We start from the raw sequence: 27,820 nt of genomic DNA, 5'->3' as shown, positions 1-27,820 counted from the left end.
CTAAACATGAAGATTTTATAACACAAAAACAGAGAGTTTAGGAATGTACAATAGGTTTACCCAAACACGGGTTCTTTTTGTCTGGAAACTGTATACTTTGTTGAAAAACTGAGAAAACATCATCTCTTCAGCTGTCAGTTTTGCTTTTATTGGGTCAGAGCAGGAAACAATTAATTGTAATGACTGTTTTAAATAACTTTTACTCGACTGTAAAGGGGTGGCTAGAACCCCATCTAGTACAGAAGAGTGTCAATCAGAATGGAACATGGTGGTTGTTTGTTTCAATAATGTTTATCTGTCTGATAAGTTTCTATAAATGTATTATTAGTATTTCTGAATGATGCACAGCAGTTTGAGTGCAGCCACAGACCAGTAATCATAGACGTAGGTCAGAGTGGTGCACCACTGAAACCTCAGCACACCATCAAGCTGAAGCTTTAGAGCCCAGAAAGACGGGGCCCCGTGGTCAGTCAAGCCGCAGTAATGACCCCCTGCTTCATCCGTCCGCTACACTCTACTGGATAAAGACATCACAAAAATCTGTGTCCCTGCTAAACAAATAACGGCTCACCATGCCACTGTTGGCTCTGCAGTGTGTAATGAAATCTTTAAAGTATTTATGTGCACGATTCCCTTGTCAAAAATCCTGAAGGAATGTTAATGAGACATAATTCAATCCAATCCTAAAGGGTTCAAATACAAATCCTCAAAGAATCCCATACAATCCTACTGGATAAACTGAATGTTGAAAAACAAACAAGATTCCACCGTGTTTCAGAAATGAAGCAAGAACATTTGGTTTGCATGAAGACAGGATTTATGACAGAAATCTCATCCGCATTCCTTTACTATTATTTATTGACTGACACGTGCTATATGGATGATATTCCCCTATATACACACGTAACAGGCTGTAATGTAGGCTATATCTGTTTTTCTTTTGTACTTGTTTGAATGTATACCAAAGTATTCATTTCTTATCTTGCCAAGATTTTTTTGATCTTGTGATAAAGTCGTTGGAACCCGAGGCAGAATGTCCCACCCGAGCTCAAAAATCTTGTGCCCACAGGCTGTGGCTAAACGCAGGATATGAACCTTAATAGATGCGGTTTTGCGCTCTCTTGTCATAATATACAGTGATGCGCAAAAGCCACAAATGCGTTTTAAACTCTTTAACTCTTAAAACTCTTATATATCCCGACTGAACTTCGGGCATGTTAAATGTCATTCGTGTGTGATGTTGAACGCATGTGGTTGTGGATGGTGAATATACCTGCACAAAGATCCAGTGGTCATTCTGTCCTCTTGCGCATAAACTCCTTACACACAACCGTTTGCCTTGGATAAAGCTCCGCTTTACGTGTAGATAATGAAGATAGAAACGCGAGACTGAAAGTTTTCTCTTTACTTAACGAACAGTCGCAAAGTTTGCGGAGTTACTCAGCGAAATTTTCCCCGTTTCCTTCAAGCGCGCTCCCAGTCCTCTCACACGCTCTCTCTCACAAAAACACACTCCCCTCGAGTTCTGGTAAGAGTGGAGGGAGGGGTGTAGGTTTTTTCTTCACGTTCACCCGACAACTTTTTGTCCCTGTGTAAAGCTGGTGTGTCGCTCGCTGGACAGCTCGGGGGCCAGAAGGGGCCACACGGACACCCGCGTCTCTCTTTCCCCCCTCTCCCACTCATCTCTTATGGCTTCACTTCTGTTCTATCCCACATTTCTTTACTTCACTCATAGAGCACACCTGTATCATGTACATGTTTTTGAGACGTATGTGTCTGATACCTAATTGCTCAGCAGATGAGGGCAGTTTCACACAGATAACAGATCATTGATAGTGTTGATTATTTAAATATTATTGTGTTTAATTTGGCACCAATGAAAAGGAGGTATGGATGGATTCCATAATATCTACATAGGCTACACAAGAACGCACTTTTTTGTCGACCCATATTATTACCCAGTGACAGAATTTGGGTTTAAAAAGTGTGACAACAAGCCCTGGTCTTCCCCTTTTTCAACCAGTGTCGATAAATAACTTTCTCAGCAAACCCAAGATTACATTTTATAATCAGATTTAAAACGAACCGATATAAATCAAAGTGATTGTAATGAGCAAGAGATGTTGACATGTTTCATGTGGTCTCAGTTGCTCTGAGGTCTTTCTAAATGAGATAGAAATCATGAAATTACACTGAAAAACCAGAAGCGTAACATGTTGCCGTGAAAACAAGTGTTTTTGTTTACTGTTGAGGGAGGGGTCGACAGTTTATATAAAACATGAATAGTAATCATACCGGGGTGGCAGAACTTGATAACTTGTGCATTTAACAGGCAAGATAGCAGAGAAATTTGATAAATGTTGGGTGACCGTTATGCTTCATAGCTCGAACTGGATAAGGACATCAAAGGTGCTCTTGTGTGGGTGTGCTGTGACATTTCTTGGATGTTGAGATGCTGTTGGTCATAAACTCCTGCTTTATACCTTTTTATGATTAAATCATATCCTCCTGATATAATGACATCAGCAGGTATAGCAAAAATAGCACAAACAAAATATTCGCGATAGGAACAATGAGAAGATCAAGAAAGAAGTTATTGTGCATATTATGAATCATTTTACATCTTTTCAGTCAGGCTCTGGAACACAAATCAATACAAATAGTGATATGACATTCAGCCAATTGCAGATGAGTGGGTGTTTGCTGTTCTGTTCGCTGATTGGCTGTTTATATAATTGACTGCTGATGATATTGTTTACAGAGGCTTTCATTTGGCTTTTTACTATCCTTATTTAATCTGTATACAATTCTTTCTCTGCCAAGCACACTAAACCTCTAAAAATACCAGAGTTCTTTTTTTAAGCATAAGGGATAAACAGAGAAGTTATAAGGGTTGCCAATGCACTTTTAGCGAGGGGTAGTGTAAGACCCTTGGACAAAGATTTATTGATTGAAATGATGTGGTCTGTCATGCTGCAACCTGCATTATCAGTTTACATGTGTTTGTGCTTAAGACTGTGAGTGTGTATTAGTGTGTGTTTGTCAGCGTCTTAATCTTACTCAGCAACCACATAGCGAGACCCCTGAGTGACCCACAAAACAGCCCCTAATTTACCTACCCTATCCTCCAGAGGTCTTCTTCACAGTTTAACTGCTAGCATTAACCCTCCGGATGTTCCAACAAAATGCAGAACATCTACAAGTAACACATCACACTTCACAGCTAGGATGAAAACTATTCCACACAGTTTTTTTTAAATGAAGGATGAGTCTTTTGATATGTTCATTCTCATTTTCTTGTTTTAACAACACTTATTATTAACATAAATCTGTAAAATAACTGACATTTTCTGTCAGCAGGATTGACAGAAATATAACGTAAAGTAATATTATTTTCCCGTAAAATTACAGTATATATAATAAATAGTTTTCCCTGTTTTTCTTAAAAATTTGCTGTCTTTTTTCTGTAATTTTATAGTTCTTGATCGTATTTCATAAATAAATTGTAAAAAAAAAAAAAAAAAAAACTGTAAAATAACGGTTTTTTATGGCTTGCAGTCATCTTTACGTTTTTTTGACAGTAAAATTATTCTCTGCATTTTATGTGGAAAATCTGTACAATTTTTTTTTCTTTAAAAACCTGATGTGTATTGTGGTGGGAAGTTTTATACAATTTATTATGTACACATACGTTCCAGTTGAAGCATCTGCAAAATGCATTAATGTAAATACAAAAATGTGAAAGCACACATAGCTTCTCTAAGGCACAGTTTCAAATATCTCAAATCAAAGAACAAAAACTGCAGATTTTTTCTCCCTTATATTATCTCAAGCTTTAGAAATAACGATAATACAAGTTGTTCAAAACCTGTATATGCCCCTTTACTTTGTGGAACACAGATATTTTGAGTAACATCTACATACTGTACGATGGAAGTCAAAGGGGCCCAGTCATGTTTGGTTACCAGAAATCTTCAAAATACATTTTTTGTCATACAGGTTTAAAGAGTACAAGTAAATTATAAAAAGATTCTCATTTGGAGGTAAACAATCGCTTCAAGGGAGCGAAAGAAATATAGAGAAGTAAGTAAAAACACAAGAAAAACTGAATATAGAATATAAAACTTTGCAATAATATATGAAAAGATTAGCAAACAGAAAAAAGAGTGGAAGATGGTGAAAAGAGAAAGACTGAGACTAGAACGATTTCTTAGGGTGAGATGCAGTCAATATTTGCCTCATTCCAGCAATATTATAGCCTTCAAGATCAAAGAAGAGACTGTGTACTCTTATGTCTGTGTGAGAAGGACGGAAAGAAAGAAGGAAACTGCAAGTCTAACAATTTCCATCTTTATGGCAAGAAGCAAAAGGGGCCACTGAGGGGACACCCGCAGGCTTCAAGGTTCATTGGGGCCAGGAAGAAAGGGTGACTCGGAATGGATGCTAATTGGCTGACAAAGCCATCCAATGATGTTATTCCAATTATGAGCACAAAAAGAGGTTCACCCATGCTATTCAGCAGCACATGGATACACAATCACAACAAAAACAGACAGAACAGTCTGACTGCAGTACATGTGGTCCAAGGCAGCTGAAATACAAAGAGAATTCTTGATAGTGTGATGGATTTTAAAAGTTTAGTTTAACAGTTTTTAACCCAAACCAGTTATGCTTATTTCTTTACACAGCCACAGAAAAAATTAAGACACCATTCCAAATTTTCAATTAATATGCATTTCTAGATAAATTGTGGTCATTCTAGTCCAGTATCTGTTGAATTTCCACAAAATGAAACATCATTTTGACCTGTTTCTTCAGTTTTCCTTTTTCTGTAAATAAATTCAAATAGAACAATATTTGTAATTTGGGAAAAATCTTGTTAGTAGTTTACAGAATGAAACAAAAAGCAAATCTTTTACACATATAGGCTATGCAGTAAATATTAAATTCAGAAAAATAATTATATTTTTTTCTTTGGCTGTAAATTAGACAAAACAATAAATTGAAGTACAACCTGTATCATCTGTAAAAATTGCAAACCTGTATATCATCTTTCTTCTGTATTACATTTCATTTACATGCATTTGTTAGACGCTACTATCCAAAGCGATTTAAATCGCATTATATTATACAATTGTTTCCAAGTATGTGGAATCCCTGGGATCAAACCCATGATCTTAGTGTTGCTAGCACCATGCTCTAACCACTGAGCAGCAGGAAATCTTAACAAAAAAGAAGATATTTTGTAGAACATTGGTTACCAAACAACATTGTTCTCCATTGACTTCCATTATATGGACACAAAACAAGTGAGAAATTTCTCTTAATATATTATTTTGGGGTTTACATGAGAACGAGTTCCATAAACAGGCGTTGAATGACATGGAAAGAATACATGATGACATAATCTTCTTTTCAAAATTTGTTCGTAATCTCTCAATCTCACATACTGTATACAGTGCCCTGCAAAAGTATTCATCCCCCTTCATTTCATTCACATTTTGTCATGTTGCTGCCTTATCTTAAACCACTTTAATTTTTTTTACATAAATCTACACTTCATGCACAATAATGTCAAAACAAAAAACAGATTTGTAATATAGAACTTTGCAAATTTATTCAAAATAAAAACTTGAATAAGTATATTGCATAAGTATTCATACCCTTAACTCCCTTAGTTGGTTAAAGATCCCATTCCCCACGATCCCATTTTTCAACCTTTAGTTAGTGTGTAATGTTGCTGTTAGAGCATAAACAATACCTGCAAAATGATAAAGCTCAAAGTTCAATGCCAAGCGAGATATTGTCTATATCAAAATTTGCTTTTCAAGGACTACAAAGAACGTCTGGAATTGGACTCCACTATACTTCCCGGGTACATGATGTCACTATTCCGAGTGCTTTTAATAACCTCCGCCCAAAGGAGGAGAGAAGGTGTAGAAGGTGGACACTGGAGAAGGTGTTTGGTTATCAAAAGTAGTAAACATTTGACTGAGCTGCGCGCTTAACTACTTTCACTTCCATCACAGTCCTACAGCTGGTAATAAGAATTAAGCTATACACATTCTACGCACGAAATAAAACAATTTGCGATCTCTAACAAAGACAGACTTTTGGGGTATGATGTGACAAGCTTTACAAATCTGCATTTGGCATTTTCTGCCATTCTTCTCCTTAGATGGTTTTTACTTTGAAATGCATTTTCAGCTGTTGCACCTTTTATTGAGCGGTATTTACCGCTCTAAATCGTACTTATTCAATTGAATTTGCCACAGGTTAACTTCGATCGAAGTATAGAAACATCAACAAGTAAATCTAATGCTTCGGAGTTAAATTTTAAGTGTCCCAGAAAACGGGAATGAATACTCATGCAATGAACTTATTTCAGGTTTTGAATTAACAAAGTTGTCACATATCTGTTTTTTGTTTTGTCATTATTGTGCATGGAGTGTAGATTAATGTAATTTTTAAGGCAGCAACATAACAAAATGTGAATAAATTGCCTTTTGCAAGGCACTGTATCTGTAGGAAGCACAGTCCAGTGTGACAGCGCACAACAGTGTCTCCAGGTCAGCTCAGCTGAAAGACAAACACAACATTTGTCACAGTACATCACGTTAGTCAATAACAGATGGCTTTGCACTTTCAGGTCAAATGCCTCATGCCATTGTAAACGGTTTAACAGGATGCTCAGAGTCCTCATCCATCTTAATGTTTGTGTTTGCAATAGGAAATGTTTAGCAAACATCATTACACCAAATATTGCTGGGAAAGTTGTAAAACGGAAGCTGACAGCAACTTAAATCACAATATAGACTTCTGGTTTTGATGCTCATAACTCAGAAACCGCTCAATCATTGATTGATTGAGATTTTTGTCGTTTGGCAGTTTTTTCTTCTTTTAATGTGAAGCAATTTATGTTTCTAATGCTAGGACATTCACTCTGTAAGTGGATTGTGTTTTTATCACAGTTTTATTGGGGCTGTGATGCTCATGTATTGTGTGCAACAAAAGTTTGATGCATGCTTATGAAAACAAACACACATCCAATAAAAGATAAAAACTATCAGTTTAGGACTTAATAGTGGCATATGCATTAATGCACTCTTTGCTTTTAGTTCACTGTATATTTATCAATAGGAATTAAAAGAACGCACATAATGCAATGAGTTTAAACATTTAAAATGGATGCATGCAATTGTAACACAGACTCATTACAATGCATGTTTAAAGGGACAGTTCACCCAAAAATGAAAACTCTGTCATCATTAACTCACCCTCAGGTTGTTCAAAACATGTATACATTTCGTTGTTTTGCCAAACACAAAGAAAGACATTTGGAAGAATGTCTATAACCAAACTGATCTCATCCCCCATTTCCTGCCATAGTAGGGAAAATAAATACTATGGGAGTCAATGGGAGATGAGATCGGTTTGGTTCCTGACATTCTCCCAAATATCTTTCATTGTGTTCAGCAGAACGAAGACATTTATGCAGGTTCGGAACACTCTGAGGTTGAGTAAATGATGACAGAATCTAAATTTTTGGGTGAACTATCCATTTAATCCAGGAAGAGGCATCCACAGCATATGGAGAGCATTTAAATATTTAATCAAACGCCTAAACTTTAGCAGTTTTATTTTAAGTCAAAAAAGACATCATGATATATTTTATATTCGTAACACAACAAAAGGATAAGAAGGGAATTGCATTACACTGTGAAAAACATTATTTTTTGCTGTGTACATCATGCATATCGCACATTTTGACAAATGTAGTAATTTGGAGATTTCATGCATTCTAGACATTTGCTATGTACAGTACTGTGACTCTAGGAGTAAGGAACTTAACGTACAGTACAGTAAGTATATTTACTTAGACGAAATACATCTGCTAAATGATGAATATCTCTGTCATTTTACAGATGAAGACAGCATCACATATCAAACATTTTTGGCCTCAGAATGAGCCAACAGTTAATCCCAGTCCCATAATCCTACAGCTGCTCCTCATCACCTCACAACGCTCTCTGGTGAATCTTATCCAGTCTAAAGCTCTGCTCACATGAGGGGGAGGCCAGCGTCTGATCTGATCTGAGCCTATGTTACAGTCTTTGTATGACAATATCAGAAAATGCAGTCACAATCAATGCTGCGCCATCACACTTTTAACTAAAGCATTCAGCGTAACTGTATCTAATTGTGATCTTACCGTATAATACAACCAACTCAAGACTTGCTTGCAAGAAAAGGGTTTCTCACGGGGTAAGAATGCAACTTAAAAATGCCATGTCAATGTCATTAGATTGTATAATTGAGAAAAGCAGGTGACATATCTTCAAGACAGAGAGCATGAAAATGCTTTTCAGTTTTTATATTAACAATATATATGCAAAATAAATAAAAAATTGACACGTTTTGGCTGTTTTATCTTTTTTGAACATGACACCTGTTTGAACTTGAAAGGAACTGACTTCATATAACAAATTTCACCTTGAGACCACAGTGTTGGTTGCATGTCAAAAACGGCCCATAAGTGAGGTCAGTTCAGGGAAAAGATTTAGCGTTATGTGTTAGCCTTTTCCACTTTGGGAGGTTTGATATTTTTATGGAATTTATGTAACTGTGGCCAAGTAGGCTACATTTTACTATCCTTTTATGCTCTGATGTGTCCTGTATGTTAGTTTTTTATTTTACAATTCTACAAATCGCAGCCTGTGAAAGTACATTGAATTGAAATAAGTAGGCCTACCTACCTATCGGCTGTTAAAACCGTACGTTCTATATAGTTTGAGTGGGTGTAGTATGAAGTCTCTCGGTAGATCCTTTGTGTTCCGTGTCAGATCTGTGGGCGTGGCTTGTTGGTTTTGACCAAAAAAGTTTTACGAAACTTTCACCCTAACCCACCTTACTCTAACCATGTAAACTACCTATGAAATTTTACGAAAAAAAAACACCTTTGGGTGATGACATCAGACTCGAAACACCAATGATTTAGTGAGAGCCGTAGTATGAATACATTTCGGACTTACTGCGTCCGCCATGTTTTATGGTCATGTGACCTGTACGCTCTTTCAACTACTAGCTTTTACAAAAACATAATTTAGTCACGAGTAATTCATTTATTGGCACTTACATTAGAAACGGAAGTTTGCCTTAAAGTTTACGCTATATTTATATGATTTACTTTTGAAATTGTAAACGTGAAAAGTCTGGATCCGATCCACACTCAAGATTCTCTATGGAAGTACTAGACTATACGGGTATTTCTCGCCTACTGTTTTTTGCATACTAGGTTTCGGACATACTACTCGTGACTCATACTCATTTTCGCCTACTATAGTATGGAAGCAGAGCTGTCATAAGGACTGTGCCAGGTGTGCTGCCGCACAGGGAAAAAAAAATTGTTAATCTTTTTTTGTTTCTCACCCAGCAAAATACAATTTTCAGATGTGTATAATCTCATAACACATGAAAAAATTAAAACATTGTATTCTTAATTTCGATATATCCTAATGTATGTGCTGCGTGCTCGCTTCATGGCGTGCTTTTTCTATGTACGCAGCTGCTCATTTTAAGGAAGAATAAAAAATGTTAGCTGCAGCACGAGAGCGCGATAGATTTCGCCGACACGAGTCAGGGGCGAAAACAGGAAAAGAAAGAAAAATTAGTGATTCATTCGATAAATTTGTGAAAGCTAATGTTAGCCATAGCCACCATGAAGATGCTACGATCAACACTCCTGCTGTTGCTACCGTCGACCGCGAGACATTTCTGGGTGAGTAATAAGCGTTCGTTGAAAACATTTATTAAAAGGTTTGACATTTTTTGTTAAATTGAACCACGCATTTTTTCTTAAAACTTATTAGGAACTGCCGCGTTACAAAGTTTGTTGTCTTAAAAGGTTTTAAAGTAAAAACAAATGTCATTTTATAACTTTCAAAGGTTTGAACACTGAATGATATATATATGAATATAGCCTAAATATTGAATTGTTCAGAAAGTTTTAAGGAAATTTAATCGCACTTCAATGTCAAATTAAAATGACCGCTGATTTGAACCAGGAGGTAATGATACTGTGTTAATCAGTCTGATTTGTCCAGTTCAGTGTAACTTTACAGTTCATCTGAATGATTCCATGATAAAGTTTTTATTTTTAATAATGCTGTTAAACTGACTGAACGAAGAGACGCGAAGGCAATACTGATCAAATAAGAGCCCATGGTTATCTGTACGTGGTTATCTCTCCCCCATCTGGATACATCAAATGGAAGTGTACAGTAGAGGTTAACCCCCTTCAATGTATTGATGTTAAATTGATGAATTTGATATCCACAGCATAAACAACAAAGATCGCGGATTATCTGTCTATCAGATGCGTGTGAAAATTGCGATCGTTGGAATACATTTTTTGCAAGTTTTTTTTTTTTTTGAAAATCATCATAAGACTTACGCAAAAACAATTCTTTCCTCCAGATGGCCTCGCACAGCAAGTTCGCACAGGGCCTCGCACCCCCCTTGCAACTGCCCTTTATTGAAGTAGACGCTGCACAACTTTTTGACGTTCTCGGCTGCTCCCAGCCCCGCTGTCGTTAACGGTAATAACGGTGTATTTCCACAAAAGCGGAGCTTGCCGCTTGCAACGGTGAAACGCGTTCACTATGGGGCGTGTCAGGACACTACGGTAGAGCACGCCCCTAAAAGCATGTTTCCACCTTGTTTGCCTTTTCTCTTGTTCTTATGATGGCGGTTTTTGCGCCATCTATGCTACCACCGTTATAAAACAAAAGTGCAAAGCAATCATATATTAAATTTGTTCAGGCTAAATTGATATTTAGTCTTCGATCAAAACGGTCTGTTTAGAAATAAAATATGAATATTCATGAAATATTGGGGATGATTAATTATTACTCTGCTGCGTGTGTATTTGCTAATTAAAAAACGAATAATAATATCACTTTTATCTTTTTATTAACAACCATATACTATGCCTACACTATCTGCATATCAAAAGCTTTTATTCTAGATTGAGTTGTCTTCTAATTAACTCACCTAATTAATACTGTATTCAAAAATTTGCCTATTTAACAACACACACTTTTATGTTGTTATTTATAAAATATTAAATGAAATGCACATTTTAGTGGCACTTATTAAAGCAAATAAACAACTATTAAGCGAGGCACAGTTCAGAGCACAACAGATACAAAGCACCAATGAAAGCGAAGAGACAACAGCCATCTTCAGCACCAGTTTCGCAAGCTTACATCATGATCTTGGTTAGCCCACTGTTTAAGGCGATTGGCTGCCGTCCATCGTTTGTCGCTTGATATTTGCATAAAGTTAAGAAGATCTCAACTTTCGGCCCCATGATGCACCACGTGAGCATTAGGTTCAGGTCTCATTGGAGTGAATTGAAACGTTCCGTGCCAATAGAAACGCACCGTAATTTTATGCCAACACAGCTCTGAAATGAATCCAGCATTTGCAAGCAGTCGGAACCTGTTGCTTTAGATGTAATACAATGTGTATACACTATATGAGGTAAAAAAAACACTATTTTTTCCCATTACTGTGCATGTTTGAATCTCCTCTTTTCCCCAACTTTCTTAAATGTGTAGATTTTTTACAAAGATTATCGCTCTGAAAAGCATTGTGTGCTATGATTGGCCAGCTAACCAGTGTGTAGTGATTGGTAGAATACTGCAAGTTTGTGACTGAAATGTAACGCCTCTTACCATATTTGGAACGTCAGTTTCCAAAGCAATTGCACTGACAGGTACGCCCACCTTACTTGCGTATACATTTGGGCGGTCTTAGTCAAATCATACCACGAACTGATGTAGATTTGTGGGGGTGTGGTTTTCTTTCAGGCCTTCAGGCAGGTCTGGGTGAGCATTTGCTTTTAGATAGAATGCATATTTTGTTCCGACACTTTCATTTTTGTAATTTTACATGTCTGATACATAGATGGGCGACTTATAACATACCATAGACATGTACAAACACGTGTTCGAAGCATATGACCCCTTTAACATGAGTATTTTATACTACACAATGAAATGCATTTTTTGTATATGATTTTCCTTAAATTCCATTTTCAAATAAAAAATGTCCAAAAACATACATACTATTTGCTGTTTCATTTAAACTGTAATCTAAATACATGAAATTAGGATGTCAAATCAATTTCTAATGCTGTGGGATTTTGATAAAGCATTTATAAACATGTAGGCAAGGGAAGTTGATTCTCCGACCAACTCCTGGAGGTTTGTAAAAACATTTAAACAGTGAGAAGTCAATTGATTGTTAACACTATACATTGTTTTGGAAGTTTGTGAGCAGCCAACCCAGTTTATACTTTATTTTCGGATGTAGAACTTTGAAAGTTTCTGTCCTGTTTCTTTCTCTTACCCAAACATAATCACGCATTTTCACTGTCATAAACAGACACATTTTTAGCTCAGGATTGTTGGAAATATTTGTTCGTGCTATAATCAGGAACATGCTGGCAGCTTTTGGATCTATTCCAGCCCTTAAGAGAAATTAAAGACAGTATAAACACGCTTGTTTGTGATACAGTAAATCTCTGTATTTCATGATGGTTTGGGATTTAATGCATTACACATTCAGGTACTGAAGATAAACTTACTTCCAAAAGTGTTTATTGTTGTTTATGAGCATATTGCATTCAAAACTTCTAACACTCAGTACCAAATGTCAGTACATTGTTAACACACAATCCAAACAAATCTTGTGTAGTAAAAGCAAAGACACATTTGTGTGGAGTTATGCTCCACAACAGTCTGTACATTGGATTACAGTTAGCTAACAAAGCATCTATTTGCGAACACCATATAAATAACATTACACTGCTGGTGTAAAATAGTGAACTAAAAAGGGAATAAAGTCATGCACTCAGTCATCGGACAACTATACAAAATGTCTTAGACTCCAAATTGTGTACTGCACAAGTTATTGTGAGCTATTTCTATTCTGGTATAGCTTATGTCCGGTCACACAGGACACAAGCTTACTGTATATTTAAAACCAGCAGCAGGGTGTAACAGAGGGGTTCCATACACATTTTTAAAAGTTGGACGTCTTTTAACTTCTGAAAAACGCAGCGCTCGGAGGTCTTTTGATTGACAAGAAATAAAAACAGTGTTTTCGCAGAGTCTGGCGGTCAGTGTTTGTACCTGTTCATGCAGAGTTAATATTTGTCTGGAAGTCTCTGTGACGAAAGCCCTCCGGTGCCAGCATCAACTGCGTATAAATGAAACGGGTTTGAATCGAGGTCATCTGATGGGAGCAGGACTGCATGAATGGTTTACAGTGGACAGTGGCCAGAACCTGAACTGAGCTGCACTGTTAGGGGCTGTTGGGCATTGAGAGGTCAGCGCCGGTAGAGCATCACAATTCCAGCCAAAGCTGTAATCATCCAACAAACATGACCATGGCGAAAGTAAGAAACAGGCATTCATTGGATGGAAAGCTCTGGGAAAGCGAGATGCTTAGTTAACGGACATGTACAGTTCAAGCATTCCCTAATTCTATTTCTTTTCCCAAGATCAACATGAATGTATATTATGGAGCGCAAGTCAAAGAAAACAGTCCTAGTGGTGAAGTTGAGGGATGGGTTCCCCAAACATGTGTCACAGCACATGTTACTAAAAATAGTAAATATAACTTTTTATTTCTGCCATAAAGTCTGGTCAACCTTACACCCTATTCTATCTACTAAGTCACCAAAAGTGGCTTAGCACAGTTTTCTTTAATGTTTAGGGTTAGGTAGTCTCAAAGGGCTGACAAAGACTAAAGTTCTGGACAGACATAGGGGTCTGAAAACCGAGTTGAAAACCGCACGGAAAACGTGAGTCACGCTGCTTTCTCTTGTCACATGACCTGCGGTACATGCGCGGTACTCTGAAAAATGAAATAATTTTATCTCGAAAGCGTGCGGCTGCCTACGTGTCTACATTTTAAATATCGAACTTGCACTTAAAAGACGCAAAATGTGCATTGCGCCAATATTGATAATAAATATTTATAATAATATCTGAAGTACAAATAAAGAGCACTTTAACAAACAAGCGCATATTTAAAAGCCACAATAAAAAAATTGCGGGAGAAATTCATTTAAAAGTTTAACATAAGATTTCTACTGAAATTGATTCGAGCACGACCCTGTTTGAACAGTCACCTTACCTTTAGACATACACTGCAAAACACACCTATGCCTTCAAGAAATTATCAGATGAGAGTATCTCATCAGACAGAAACATTCTAGGCATCTACAAAAACTCAAATCTGTCACTGCAGTTTCAAATCTACCCGCCTTGACGTTTGCTATGACTTTCACAATAAACCCATTGCACATCTAACTTGCACACTACTTGAAAGCTCAGAGGCGAGAGAAAGAGCCGAATTTCCCCCTATTGGCAGGAAAATTCACAATGAAAGGTTGAAAGCTTTGCAGTTGCCTATTGGTGGTTGCACTTCAAATCTGAATTTAGGAAAAGATGTAAATATTTGCTGATCATTTGTATCTCCCAATGTATTTTGTAAATGCCAGTTTACACAATTGTAACAATTTTTCGCAACTTCAAATTCAGAATACAGATTTGTGAGTTTTGTCCACAAGATCAAATCTCAACATTCATCTTCAAGTTTTCACAATGGGGCTGTGAGTGTACATTTTAGTGTACAAGTACAAATACTTACTTTACATGTTCCCAAATTAAAATCTACATGCTCTCATGTTTTGCTACTGATTTAACTTCATAGTTCCTGGCCAAAACCAGTTGCAATAGCCTATGGACCAGACGTTTTGCTGCATGACAAGAATCGGCAAAAACATTATCTCATATAGTTGCAAAATACCAGGCAGTAATAATGCTGTTATTTAACCAACAAGGATTTTGAACCAAGAACATCGGCTGCCAGCACGTTAGGGTTAAACACAGTCACTGACCCCTTAAAAATCTGTAAAAATAAGGCACTATGTACTATTTAAATGTGAAGGAACTTTCTGTATTGATTTAATTCCAATGATTTACCCATATCTTGATTTTCAATTTTGCACAACATTGTATTTTAGGGATAAGAGACATGTCTGTTAAATGAATAGATGATGTATTATATTTATTAATATTTAGAGTTTAGGTTAAAGTAGTCACTCTAGTAAAAACATCAATTTATAGAATTGATTCTTAAAAAGCATAAAGAAACAGTACATGTACAAAACAGCCATACATTCACATTTAGAATAGCATTATACAGACATCTTTGTTAATGAGTCCCCTGGGCTGAAAACTGAAAGGATGTAGGTTTAAGGCGTGATCTATACTGTATCACCATTATGCCCTTGAACAAAACACTTATCATCCAGATACTTAAGGCGGACAGAACTTGGTGCACTGCAAGTTGATATTAATGACAAATTAAGGGATTTACCTCCTGTTTTTGTTTTGGTGGTTTCTGTCACTGGCCATGACTGTATTTGATGTATTTATATATCAGGGGAGGGAGCACACCAGGAGGTTACGAGCAGTTATTTTCGTCTCTTAGTCTCTTAATCATTCCTGCTAGACATTTTATCACTGATAGCTGGAGTGCCTAGCCTTCCTTGATCTATCATGTTTGCTTTCCGGTCGTGTCACTGTCACCATGACTTTAAGAGAGTGTTTTATGAGAAATTTTAAGCAGTTCTGGCACAAATACCATTTACAAAACCAATGTCGATCCACATGTACGTTCATGCTTTTGCCTGTGTGTTTATGTTATGCACAAAGCTATAAACAGTGTGGGGTGCATATCTGTCCTTTTATATTTTCACTGTGTGAGCTACAGGATTAAAATAACTTCTTGATGAACTCTGAACAACCCTTAAAAAGAAGAAGCATTTTGTTTATGGCAGTGATTGTTGTGAGGCTGGAAGTGAAGAAGAAACTGAAGGAGATGCAAGGTTACTTCAAATCTCTTTTTCATGTCTTTCAGACACACAAAAGCTAAGAAAGTAAGTTAAAAGGGTTGTGTGGTAGATTATACAGACACGCAGTATCAGTATCATCGACAGGTACCTCAATATCACAGAGACTTGTCAGCAAGCAACCAATCATCTAGCAACCGCATAACAACCAGTTTAAAACACTCAGACCACCTTAGCAACCAAACAGGAACACTGTACACAGCATCCTAACGTTGTGAAACTTTGCACAAGCAGAGCAACGATTGTGGATTCATCTGAACACATGTACAGATGTATAGCTTCAAGGCAGCCTTACAAAAAAGTTTTTTTCAAGTGTGCTATTGGTATACTTCCTTTAAACTTAAATATACGGAGTATACTTTAATCCCATTTTTTTGGATTCTCAGAAGTGAATAAAATTGCAATAAAATTGTATAAAAATGTGTATAAGTGTTGAAAGTAACACTTAAAGGACTAGTTATTGAAACGTATTGGCATCAAGTGGTGAAGTTGCGAATTGCAACCAACGGGGTCATATGACACTGCTAAAACGAATATTATGGTTTGTTTTAGATCTAATGTAACGTGTATACGAGTTAAGGTTCAAAACCGGTGTATTTTCCACATACCGTGCATGTTTGTATCTCCTCTTTGTATCTCATCGCTCTGAAAAGCGAGGTGTGATATGACTTTCCAGTTAAAACCAGTTAAGTAGTGATTGGTCAAATACTGCAAGCGTGTCACGGAAATGTAACGCCTCTTACCATATTCGGAACATCAGGTTCCAAAGCAATTGTGCTGACAGGTGATAAAATGTCATCAGTACTTCCTTATATCAATTCGAGCCTGATGGAAATGAAGATGATCAAGCCAATACATCAACTTTGCTACCGCGCCTTGAGCAGGATTTAAAGTGTTGGTAAGCTAAAGTTAGTTTTTGTTTCCCAGAACGTTATTTTCTAAAAATTCTTATTTTTAAGAATCCTTCTTTTTATTTTATATTTTATTTCCGTAAAGATAACCAAAAACAAACCTTTAAAAAACGTTCCCAGAACATTAGCCTAAAATATTTTTCTCGGGTCCGTTTTGCCTCACTACACGTCAGTAATGAATACATCCATGCTGTGTTTTTATCCCTCGCTTGTATAACGTTATTCTAATTAAAATAAGTACAAAACATGGAGGATGAATTCAATTAGATCATTCTTTTAGCCTAATAATTCCTTTTTCATAACTGAAGTAGCCTTATTTTCCATTTAAACACCAGAGTAACGTTGTATCATTTCTAATAAAACCAAAATGTTGGCCTCAACATCAGACATTTTAGATATTGTTATAAAATAACCAATAAATCCAACACAATATTTAAAGCAGAGTTTCAGTCCTTACATCAAGGTCTGTTGATTTAGATGTGTAAAATCAATCGAAGATATAAGTTTACTCTCAAATCTGTGCGTTTTTAAATAAAAAAAATAAAAAAAATGTTAGTGGGTGAGGTAAAACGAAATGACCGTTAATTTTTAAATGACGCGAGTGCGCGGTAGAGCAGAGAATGCAAGTGCTCGAGTGCACAAACATAAAGTACCGGACAAACACACTAAAGAAATTCACATGTATATATATATATATGATTGTACTTTCATTTGCCTTAACTAGTTTATTATTTTCAGCCATGAAAGGGCACATTTATTGATATAATTTGGTCAGTATAACATCTGTTAATGTGATCTTATAATTTCTGTATTGTACGTGTCACTGACGTTTACCAGTTTTGAGTATTTTTACCATTAAAAAGAACCAAAAAAGAACTATCAGGTAACATTACTTTCTGGTTGCAAAAAATAATACCAAAAAATAACCAAAAGGGAACCAAAAACTAATGTTAGGGAAACGTTCTGTGTTTGCTGGGTAGAAACTATAGCTAACGGATTTACCTTTTATATACGACGTTGTAAAGACTATAAACAAACAACCATATACATCATGCAGAGTTTGTGTGAGATAGATTGTTGCTTCTAGTTGTAACATTATTACTAAGTATTATGACTTATGTTATCTCCCATTGTGTTCCAATAATGGGAAACTCCATAATAACATTTCCAGGTTCGTGAAGCAATCTTCAGTGAAATGCGTTGAATAAACTTGGACATTCGGATTGTACTTTTCTGGAATAGTGTTGTAAATGAAATGTTAACATTCGTTTTAAGTTGTCTCCTCTTTTGGCAGGGCAAACAAAGAGTTTTTCTTTTCGCAACGAAACACACAGCGTCTCCACGACATGGCTGCAGCGGTGGTACGCCCACCAAACTTGCGTTTAGATTTGGGCGGTCAAGTCATGTTACTAAGTGACGTACATTCGCTGGGGTGTGGTAACACGAGGCGTTTCAGGCAGGTCTGGGTGAGCATTTGCTTTTAGATATAATGCATCTTTTGTTCCGACACTTTCATTTTTGTAATTTTACATGTCTGATACAATTTTTGCAGTTTTACGTGTGTAATAAATGCACGGGTAACTTATAACACACGAAAGACACAGAAAAACACGTATTCGCGTCATATGACCCCTTTAACTGCAGTCCCAGCGCTCACGTCTGATGAAACGTGCTATACTGACAGGAAAATCCAATTGTTTTTAGCCTAAACTCAATCTTTTGATTAATTGATTAAGGTCATAAAAGTATGATTAAGTATACAGGTAGTTGACAAATACAAATGAAATCTAAGAAAAATAACAAATCTTTCTTACGCTATTTTATTTTTTAAAACGTAATATGATTAATATATTATAATATAATATGATATATTATATAACAGCAAAAATGAAGGAAACATTTAGAAAAACTGTCACACCATAGAACACATATTTATTTATTTTTTTACACCTTTGTCTTTTGCATATCTTATCATGTTTAAGTTTGGTTAAAAATCATTTTTGGTGTGGATTTGCTTTAAATAAAATAAAATTTACCTAAATAAAACGGAATGAATGGAAAAGGAACTAAAACTATCGTCTTGGGCATTCATTGCAAGTATAAAAATAATACAAATAAATAAATAAAACTATATATTTATTGTAAACTATAGGATGTTAATATGATGTTACAATCAAAGTATACTCAAAAGTATACTTTTATAAACTGAAAAGTGAGTTAGTATAGTCCCAAATAGTATTGAAACAAAACACAAGAATACAAGTACATTGAAATTAGTATTAAAACATACTTGAATTCAAGTATACTAAAATTAATTCCATATTTCTAAGGGCATTCACTAACTGTACTTTCAGACCGCCGCCGTCGAGAGCGTCAAAAATCGCTCTGGCCGCCCTGCCAACAACACTGTAGAAAGAGTCTTCGATGCGCTGACGCTCTGAAGTAGATCAAAATCTTATCTAGCATTTAAAGGGGCCGCAAAGCAATCAAGCTTGTTGATCAATAGCAGACTGACCACAAGAAAGTGATCGGTGGAAAGAACTTTATTGTAGTTACACGTTTGCTAACATAATAATATTATGCAGCAGTAACACTGATGTGCATGCTCTGGCGCTAATGTTAGCATTAAAGTCCCGCTTATTTACAGAACATGTATAACGTTAGTGCACATCGTCATCAACTCACCAAAAAGGGACGTGATTGGGAAACCCCCCATAGCAACAACCAACCTGTCCTCCATTTTGCTTGGGAACAAAAAACAGCGTTCTCTGGAATGCTCTCAAGCGGTAGACGTCTACGTCCCGATTGGTTGCCGCCGAACCACGTCATAGCTCATTACCATAAAGTTAACCTGATTTCAACTCTCTTTGACGCCCTCAATGGCCAAGACGCGCCGCGCTTCTCCTCGCCGATGGCTCACAATGAAAATGAATGACTTCCGGCCACTTTGGCGCTCTCGACGACGGCGGTCTGAATGAACAATTAGTCGCTTGCAAATCGGCCAAATGCACACATGAATAAACTTGTTTTATTTCATAATTTGAAAAAAAATATTTTTAAATGTTTCTTTTCTCAGGTTAGTGGAACTTGTGATGTCGACCATTTTTGAGAAGTTCAGATGTTTTACCAGAAGGATCTATGAGCACCACATGTACACTGAATTCTTCTTTTCTGTCCTGTTTCTCAAGCAGATCCTGGCTGCAAACCGGTCTCACCCTCCTACTGTACCTCTCCCATCTCAATATGGCTTTCAGTCTGCTAGGAGCCAAACTCCCATAACCCCCTGCACACATACCATTATCCTAGCCATTTATACATGCATCAGATAAATTGTGCCCTTTGTGGATCCGGAGTATGTCTTTGTTGCGCTAGCCATGACCTCCACCCAACTAGTGACTCATGTCCTTTCCATTCTGATGTCTTTCTTCTAATAAGGCAAAAATACAAGCGGTTCTCTCTTGTGTCCCTGACCTGTGCTCCATTATCCTGTTTCATCAACAACAGCCCTCCCCCTTCTTTCTTAGAAAGACTTCACTCCTATTTTAGTCACTTATTCTGTGGAGCTCTATATTGAAGAGCACGAGTCATTTTCATGTATAATGCAAAAATGCAGATTATGCAACAAATGTAAAAGGAACAACATTTTATGAAATAATGCAATTAGCTGACAAAGTAATAATTTCTAATCATAAAATTAAAAACATCAGCTAAAGAAAGCATCATTATGTAGGCCTATTGCTGGTACAGTATTTGGGAGCAGAGTTTTTGTAATATTATAAACCGTAAATATTTTATGAACTGTAACTCAGGACTGATGAATAGTGTCTTGCTAAGGAAAGATGTTAGCACTTTTCAAACTGGAATTATGATTTGCCTGGGAGACAAGTAAAAAGCGATAGACCCGCTTGCAACCACCCAAAAGCAGCACCTTAGAATCCACAAAAAGAGAATGCAAAAATCAAAACATAATTTAAAAACAGGAAATCAATTATAACATTTTAATGAATACATTTTCATACAGTAGGTCTGTGATCTATAGACCACTTCGTTAGATGTAAACACTTGTCACGCAGCACTTGAATTTCATTATTTAGTCTAGCACATACAATTAATCTTATAGATACTCGTTCAACATTTTGATTTGGTTATAAATGTTCTGTTGGTTGTATTCGGTTCAAATGTTGGTAGTGTTAAAATTCAAAATATTGCATATATTAATATCCATAAAAATGGAATCTGCACTATATCAGAGTCACTATTGAAACACAGTGACAATTTAACCTGATTCTGTTGAAGCACACAAGATGCTTATAATAAACAAAATAAAGTATAATTATGCTTTGTTTGTGTGTATACTTGCCTTTTTTATATTATTTATAAATTATTAACTTATTCACGAAAGTCACCATTAAGTGATTTATGCAAAAAAGATTTTAAAGGTCCTTTCTGCCAAGTATATTAACACAGAAACTGTGAGACTCATTTTTAATTGTATTTTATTATAAATAAAATGAAGCAACAAAAAAATCTTGTCGCCGCACCACTTCAGCTTGAGTCCACAGTTCATCAGATATCTGAGCATCATGCTTTGTTAGTGTAACCGGTGTCAGGATGTTGAGAGTGGCATCTGCTCCTCTTTCCATGAGTAGAATTTTGAGTGTTTAAAAGTCCTCCTGATTGGTCCGTGTGTCTCTGAGTTCAGTCAGTGACCTCATCACATCCTCCAGTGGTATCTGTCCGAGCTGCTTTCCTCCCCGCATCCGCACGCTCACAGTCCTGTTTTCACGCTCTTTCTCTCCCACCACTGTGTGAAATAAAAAGGGAGTGTTCATTTATCTGACCTTCACTTTACAGGTCATAAAACACTCACATCCTTTAGATGTGCATCATATGGATATGACATGGCAACAATTAAACGATCAGAAACATTGCAATGTTAAGTGTGGCAGTGTTAAAGGGATAGTTCACCCAAAAATTATAATTATTTTGTCATTTACTCACCCTCAGGTTGTTACAAACATAAATTTATAATACATTTATTTGTCCTGCTAAACACAAAGGAAGATATTTGGAAGAATTTCAGTTACCAAACAGATATCATCCCACAGTAACTGCCATAGTAGAGAAAATAAATAGAATAGGAGTCAATGACGGAAGGGATATGTTTGGTTACTGAAATTCTTTCAAATAATATCTTCCTTTGTATTTAGCAGAGCAAAGAAATATATAAAGGTTTGGAACAACCTGAGGGTGAGTAAATGATGAGAGAATTTTCATTTTTGGGTGAACTATCCCTTTAAGAAACATGAATGCAAAAGATAATTGTTTTCAAACAGGTTTCTGAAGGCTTCCCGGTTCTTCCATTGGTTGGGCAAACGTATGGCCACACCCATAACTCACACCATTGGTTGAATGGTTTGGTGGCGTCAGGGATTATACTTTTAAATAAAAATTGAAAAATGTAAACTAACTAACAAAAGAAAGTAAAAAAATGGACCTGATCCTCACCGAATATATAATTGTACTGTGCGAGCTGTGCAGAGCGAATCTTCTTGTTTAATGTGGCACCACGATCATCATCAATATCAGCCATGAACCCAGCTTCCCTCAGGCTCTGGACCACCTTAAACCATCAGGACAGTGCATATTATACTCATAAACTTTCATCTAAATCTTTATAAATATGTAAATAAAGCCTGTCCAAACTGTTGACCTCTTGCCCGTATGTTTCACTGTTGCCCCCTACAGGCAGCACCATCACCTGTGATGGAGACAACCAGAATGGCCTAAAAATACCAAAAAAGGAGATGAGTGCTGCACAATTGACAAAAAACATACAATTTACACAGGAAACTACCCATACCATTTCCCGGCAAAGTTTTCAGCAAGGATGGCGATCATCCTCTCCAGGGACCCCAGCACGGCCCGGTGGATCATAATAGGTCTGTACATCTCTCCGTCAGTCCTGAGCGAGACACACAGATAAGTGACATTACTGAAACCTGTCCAGAACGTTTCTGATAAAATACATTTCGAACAGAAAATATAAATGGGCAATCACACAATGAAGCTAAATTTTTTTTGCATTGCGATATAACATTCTCATTTTAAGTACTGTAATGCAAAAAAAGTGGTTTAGTTCATTAGATTTTCTGGTGAAATACATCCTGGACCTGTTTTTGTGACATTCAGCATTTTATTTCACACAAGAAAATTAAGTTCACCTCACCCAACATACTGCAGGTTAAATCTGATGGGCAGCTGGAAGTCCAGCTGGATTGTGGCACACTGGTGCTGGCGCCCAAGAGCATCACGTATTTGGATGTCAATCTAATAAGAAAGTACATAAAGATAAACCTTTATTCATCAGCAAACATCTTCTCCAAATACACTCATCAAAGGGTGAACTACACAAGACTGTGATTTGCACCTCCTGGGCAAACTCAGCAAATAAACATACAGTAAATGCTGTGAACTTGATCGCGGTCATAATCTGATCCTGTACGCCCGAATCATTTCAAATAAAGACTCTTTAGAACCGTCAACCCTGAGGCCAAGCAGACAGTCCTCAGTGATGTTGCTCACTGTCGCTTATTAAAGAGCAGACTGATGGCAGAGAGCCACATCAAATCATGTGAAGAGACCTTAACGCTCTTAGAGAACCTTTACATATCTGTCTTGGTCAAGGAATGTTTGTCTGTTTTGGCTCTCACTATAAAGAGGAAGGAAAACTGAGATTTTGTCAGAACTGGGTGAAACGCTGCTCTCTTTCTTACCTTGGGTCCATAAAACGCCCCGTCTCCAGGGTTCAACTCCCAGTGCTCTTCAAACTGTTTAAGGCTGCTCTCCAACTGCTGCTCGGACAGAAATAAAAAGAAAATCTGTTAGCTTCACTTTAGTCGGTAAACCCTCACATTGCTATCTAAACTTTGTAAAACATCTAATTTTCGATAATCCCAAAATACTTTCATTTATGTGAGGCAGGAAGAGAGGCTGGTATTTCCCTAGATAACCCTGTCTGAAAACGCATCCCTCTTTAGAAAGTCTTGCACATAGTCCCTGCAGCTCCTACAATTCTACGTTAATGTGACAAAGTTGCATATTCGTTTTGCTAACCTAAAATAGGTTAAAAACACATCCAGCTACATTACACTATCCCTTAAAACGATTATTTAAGATTGTTTGGTAACCCCGAAACATGCATTTTCTGCACTTAATACGGATGGTATTGAATAAAACATTTGAATGCAAAACAAAATGTTAAAAGCTCCCTTACTAGTTAAGTCGCTTTGGTTAGAAGAAATGTAAACTATGTATTTCCATCGCAATCAGTGAAGCCTGGCAACACGTATTTAATAAAATATAAAAAATCAGTGTTTTGCATTTGCATAACATCTTGTCTCAAGCAAACATTTAAAGTTCGAATCTGTCAGTCCTTGTACAAAAGCGCCCATCCTAACAAATAGGTTTGATAGGTAGTAGGGATGCACTGGTATCGAGCCCGGTACTAAGCTCATGTACTCAACAAGTTCACGTAAACACATAAATTGTTTTAATTTTTCATAATGTGTTTGAGGTGGAGTTGTTTGTAACTGTGAAGCTATTCCATTTTAATAAGTCTCACTGTGTTTAAAAAAGGTACAGGCATCGGTATAGGTGTGTACCAGAAAAAAATATCGGTACTCGTACTCTGTCTTTAAATAATGGTATCGGTGGATCCCTAATAGGTACAGTCCTCAAAATACTATTTCCACACAAACTAATATATACTTTAGCAATTCAGAAGCTAAGACCTGAACAAAGAACGCATAAAAAAATTCCTGTAACACTAGACAGCAACTGACACCCGTTCACATTTCAAACTCAGCAGCTGATTGGATAATTGATTCTCCTCACACTATTGGCTGCATGTCATCTGTAAACACATTCCTCGCTCTGACCCAGAGCAACACACTAATTAAACCTTGACACGAAACCTTGTCTGTTTAGACATGCTCTACGTTCACATTGCTTGTGTCCTATATTGTCTCACCTCATATGTTCATACTTGTGCAGACAGGATTTTATAATCCCGACATCAAGTGCAGGAAATGCCATCAGGCCCACCCAAACAGCCTCCATCACAGTGGGCTTGGTTGGGTGTGACCTGCAGTTGCAAGACCCATTTACCTGTTCGGCACAGTCCCAGAGGGCGGGCTCTCCCAGACAGGGCGTCGGTCGGGTGGAAAGCAGGCAGTGAAAGGAGAAACCAAAGACACGATACACGCTCCTCACAAATTCCAAACATGCCGTGATTTCTCCCTCCAACTGAAGTGGAGAAAAGACGAGAGAGGAGAAACTAAGTAAACATTTGAAGGGCGTGTATGAGAGACAATAAACACTGATGTTATAGAGCTGAATCAGACATGAGGCCAACCAGAAAAGCCCACACGAATGAGTGAGACTCGTTTCTTTACAAAAGGTGGTCAAAGCAAGACATCCTTTTAGGAGCCTTACAATGAAAACAGACAGAGAAAAACTGATTTTAGGGATGGATGGACATGAAAGAGCTTTTGTGAGACTTTCTCAAGGGAGACTTTTAAGAACGAACATGCTTTCTTTTTATGAATGCAGGAAAGATTTAGAAATGGGGTGCAGTATTTTTTGCCACATCTGTGAACAGCAGGTAAAACAAAACATAATTCATCACATCTGACATACTAAGGGGCAATTTGAAGACACATGAAAACTGTGATAAAACACATGAATGATGATGAATATGAACTTGTTCTCTTTGAGGTATTTGAGGTCTCAAAAAAAACAGAGCATCTTTTCTGTTATTTTGCCCTGTTTCTGCTGTTTTCATTTTCTGCAAATAAATGAAAACAGAAACAATAAATATTTTCAAAGATTTGGGAGAAATATTGTTTTTCAAGACTGAAATAAAATAACTGTGGTTGGGCATCTGACTAAAAAAATGCTTTACTGGTTTTTGCCCTTCCTGTAAAATAGTAAATTCATGGTTAACAACAATACATTTATTTTTACACATACCGGTGGATTTACCATTAAAGAGAAATAAAACATTTTGTTTGGAACAGTTGTGGCACAACCTTACATTCGATGTTGCCAACTACTGTATTTTCAATGCAAAGTAGCGAAATGTTGCCTGATGATGTTACACACTAATTTATATATCAAGTAGTATCTGACAAGAGTAAGCGCTTCAGGTCTGATTATTGTCTCTTCTCTCTGAGCTGTCATATGCAGTATCATATTAAAACAACGCACTCAAATGCACAATAAACAGGTTATTATTTATTTATTTTTCTGTTTCTGTTGGCAGACAAAAAAAACGTACGTAATAGTGAGTGAGATCGACCATTTAAAACTACACAATGGCATTCACCACAAAATCCATCTGTGTTCATGTTTATACATCAATACAGTCATCGCATATTGAATCATATATTCTCAAACAAGGTCAAAAAGTGATTAGTTCTTGGTAACACAGTTTCTACATGCGTATCAAAAACTTGCTCTCGCGGGGCAGTAAAAGTGAAGCAGAATGTATTGCTAAGTTTCCAAGGTTTATTTAGAAGTCGCTAGATTCGTCGCTAGTCGCTTTTTCGAAAAATCGCTTAAGGGGTCTGAAGTCTCTAAATCTAGCTACAAAGTCCCTTAGTTGGCAACACAGCTTACATTGTGTGATTGTCTTATAAATTAGTTAAGCACTATATGTCCCTGTGACAATAAATAAGTTAATATCACTAATCAGGTCACTGTCACTAATAAAATATAACCAAGTAAAAAAAGGTAAACTGACAAGCAGAGCGGGATGAGGGCCGTGAGGGAACCCGCGGTAGAGCGGTGGAGCTCCGGAAGTATAAAAGGATCAGCGACAGCAGGGATGGACGAGAGAGAACCAGACTTTTATTATGTTTTATTATGTTTGTGTGGCTGGCAGTCGACTGTGAGGGAGCTTTTTTCATTTAGTTACTTGTTTATTTTATTAAAAGTTGTTTAACGTTCACCGGTTCCTGCCTAATTCTTCCTCTTTGAACTTTGTGCATAAACGTTGTGAGAGGACACCGAAAAGTCACTTTAAGCAAGTCGACCACTTTAGTCTCTAAGTTGATTCAATTACATCAACAAGAGTCACACTGTATCTTCAAGGTTGCTTTATAATGAAAATAATTGTTCTAGTGTTTAAGGGGCGATTCACATTTCGTGTCTTTTGCATGTGCAAGTTTGTTATTTTAATTGTATAAAGGCATCAGGCGCGCACAAATAGGAGCGACACACAAACGGTGCGGCACACATTTTTCTAGTCGCGCCGGCCCTCATTGAGATGGAGATAGTTAAACTTTTCAGAGTATTTCAGAAAATATCGTTCAGATTGCATCACTCACGTGAAAATAAATCACTTTAAGGCAAGTAAAAAAGAGCATGGAACGTGATTGTTTGTGTTTGGTGTGAATCCAGCATTACAGCTGAACACAAGCCTTCCTTTCGAAGCGAGGGAGAAGGGGGTCTCACGTGTAGCATTATGTGCCAGCGTTATCCCCGCACTAGTGGCATGGGCGGCTATTGAAGAGCACTCGCAGTCGGCAGTGTGGGCACTAGGGATGCGCAACGCATCAAACAGGGTGCATTCTTGTAATTCGGTACGATGAACCTGCTTTGTCATATTGCTGGCGACACCAGTCTTGCAACATAAAAGTTTGTCACAATAATAACACTTAGCTTTGTCTTTCTGTGATTTCGCAAAATGCAGCCACACTTAAGAGCACCTTCCACGGTCCATATTGTGAACTGAGTTTTAGTTTTCGAGCAGAAGGTCCTCGCAGGTATCAGGTCAGGTGACTCAGGTCTTGACAGATGACGTGAAAATTATGTGACCGTGCAGTCTGGAATCGCTAAGTGAATCGAAATTTTA

General features: G+C 37.1%; 2 protein-coding genes across 2 annotated transcripts in view; both read right to left on the bottom strand.

Moving 5' to 3' along the window:
- The window catches only part of adamtsl4 (ADAMTS-like 4), a 48,893-nt gene extending 47,386 nt beyond the window's left edge, over positions 1 to 1,507 (bottom strand). The window contains 1 exon segment of the mRNA XM_056762393.1: positions 1,274 to 1,507. Within this exon segment, the coding sequence (XP_056618371.1) occupies positions 1,274 to 1,296 (23 nt within the window). The 5' untranslated portion in view covers positions 1,297 to 1,507.
- A 19,874-nt stretch (positions 1,508 to 21,381) lies between these two features.
- The window catches only part of LOC130432842 (threonine--tRNA ligase 2, cytoplasmic-like), a 38,379-nt gene continuing 31,940 nt past the window's right edge, over positions 21,382 to 27,820 (bottom strand). Inside the window, exons 12-18 of the mRNA XM_056762392.1 lie at positions 25,072 to 25,209; positions 23,679 to 23,756; positions 23,132 to 23,232; positions 22,766 to 22,867; positions 22,616 to 22,688; positions 22,411 to 22,525; positions 21,382 to 21,706 (exon numbers count right to left, since the gene is read on the bottom strand). Of these exons, the coding sequence (XP_056618370.1) occupies positions 21,564 to 21,706; positions 22,411 to 22,525; positions 22,616 to 22,688; positions 22,766 to 22,867; positions 23,132 to 23,232; positions 23,679 to 23,756; positions 25,072 to 25,209 (750 nt within the window). The 3' untranslated portion in view covers positions 21,382 to 21,563. The remainder of the gene's footprint in view (positions 21,707 to 22,410; positions 22,526 to 22,615; positions 22,689 to 22,765; positions 22,868 to 23,131; positions 23,233 to 23,678; positions 23,757 to 25,071; positions 25,210 to 27,820) is intronic.

Source organism: Triplophysa dalaica, chromosome 12 (genome assembly GCF_015846415.1).
Source record: "Triplophysa dalaica isolate WHDGS20190420 chromosome 12, ASM1584641v1, whole genome shotgun sequence".
Classification (NCBI taxonomy): Eukaryota; Metazoa; Chordata; class Actinopteri; order Cypriniformes; family Nemacheilidae; genus Triplophysa; species Triplophysa dalaica.
Note: the sequence above shows the minus strand (reverse complement) of the source record. Positions and strands in the feature narration are given on the sequence as shown.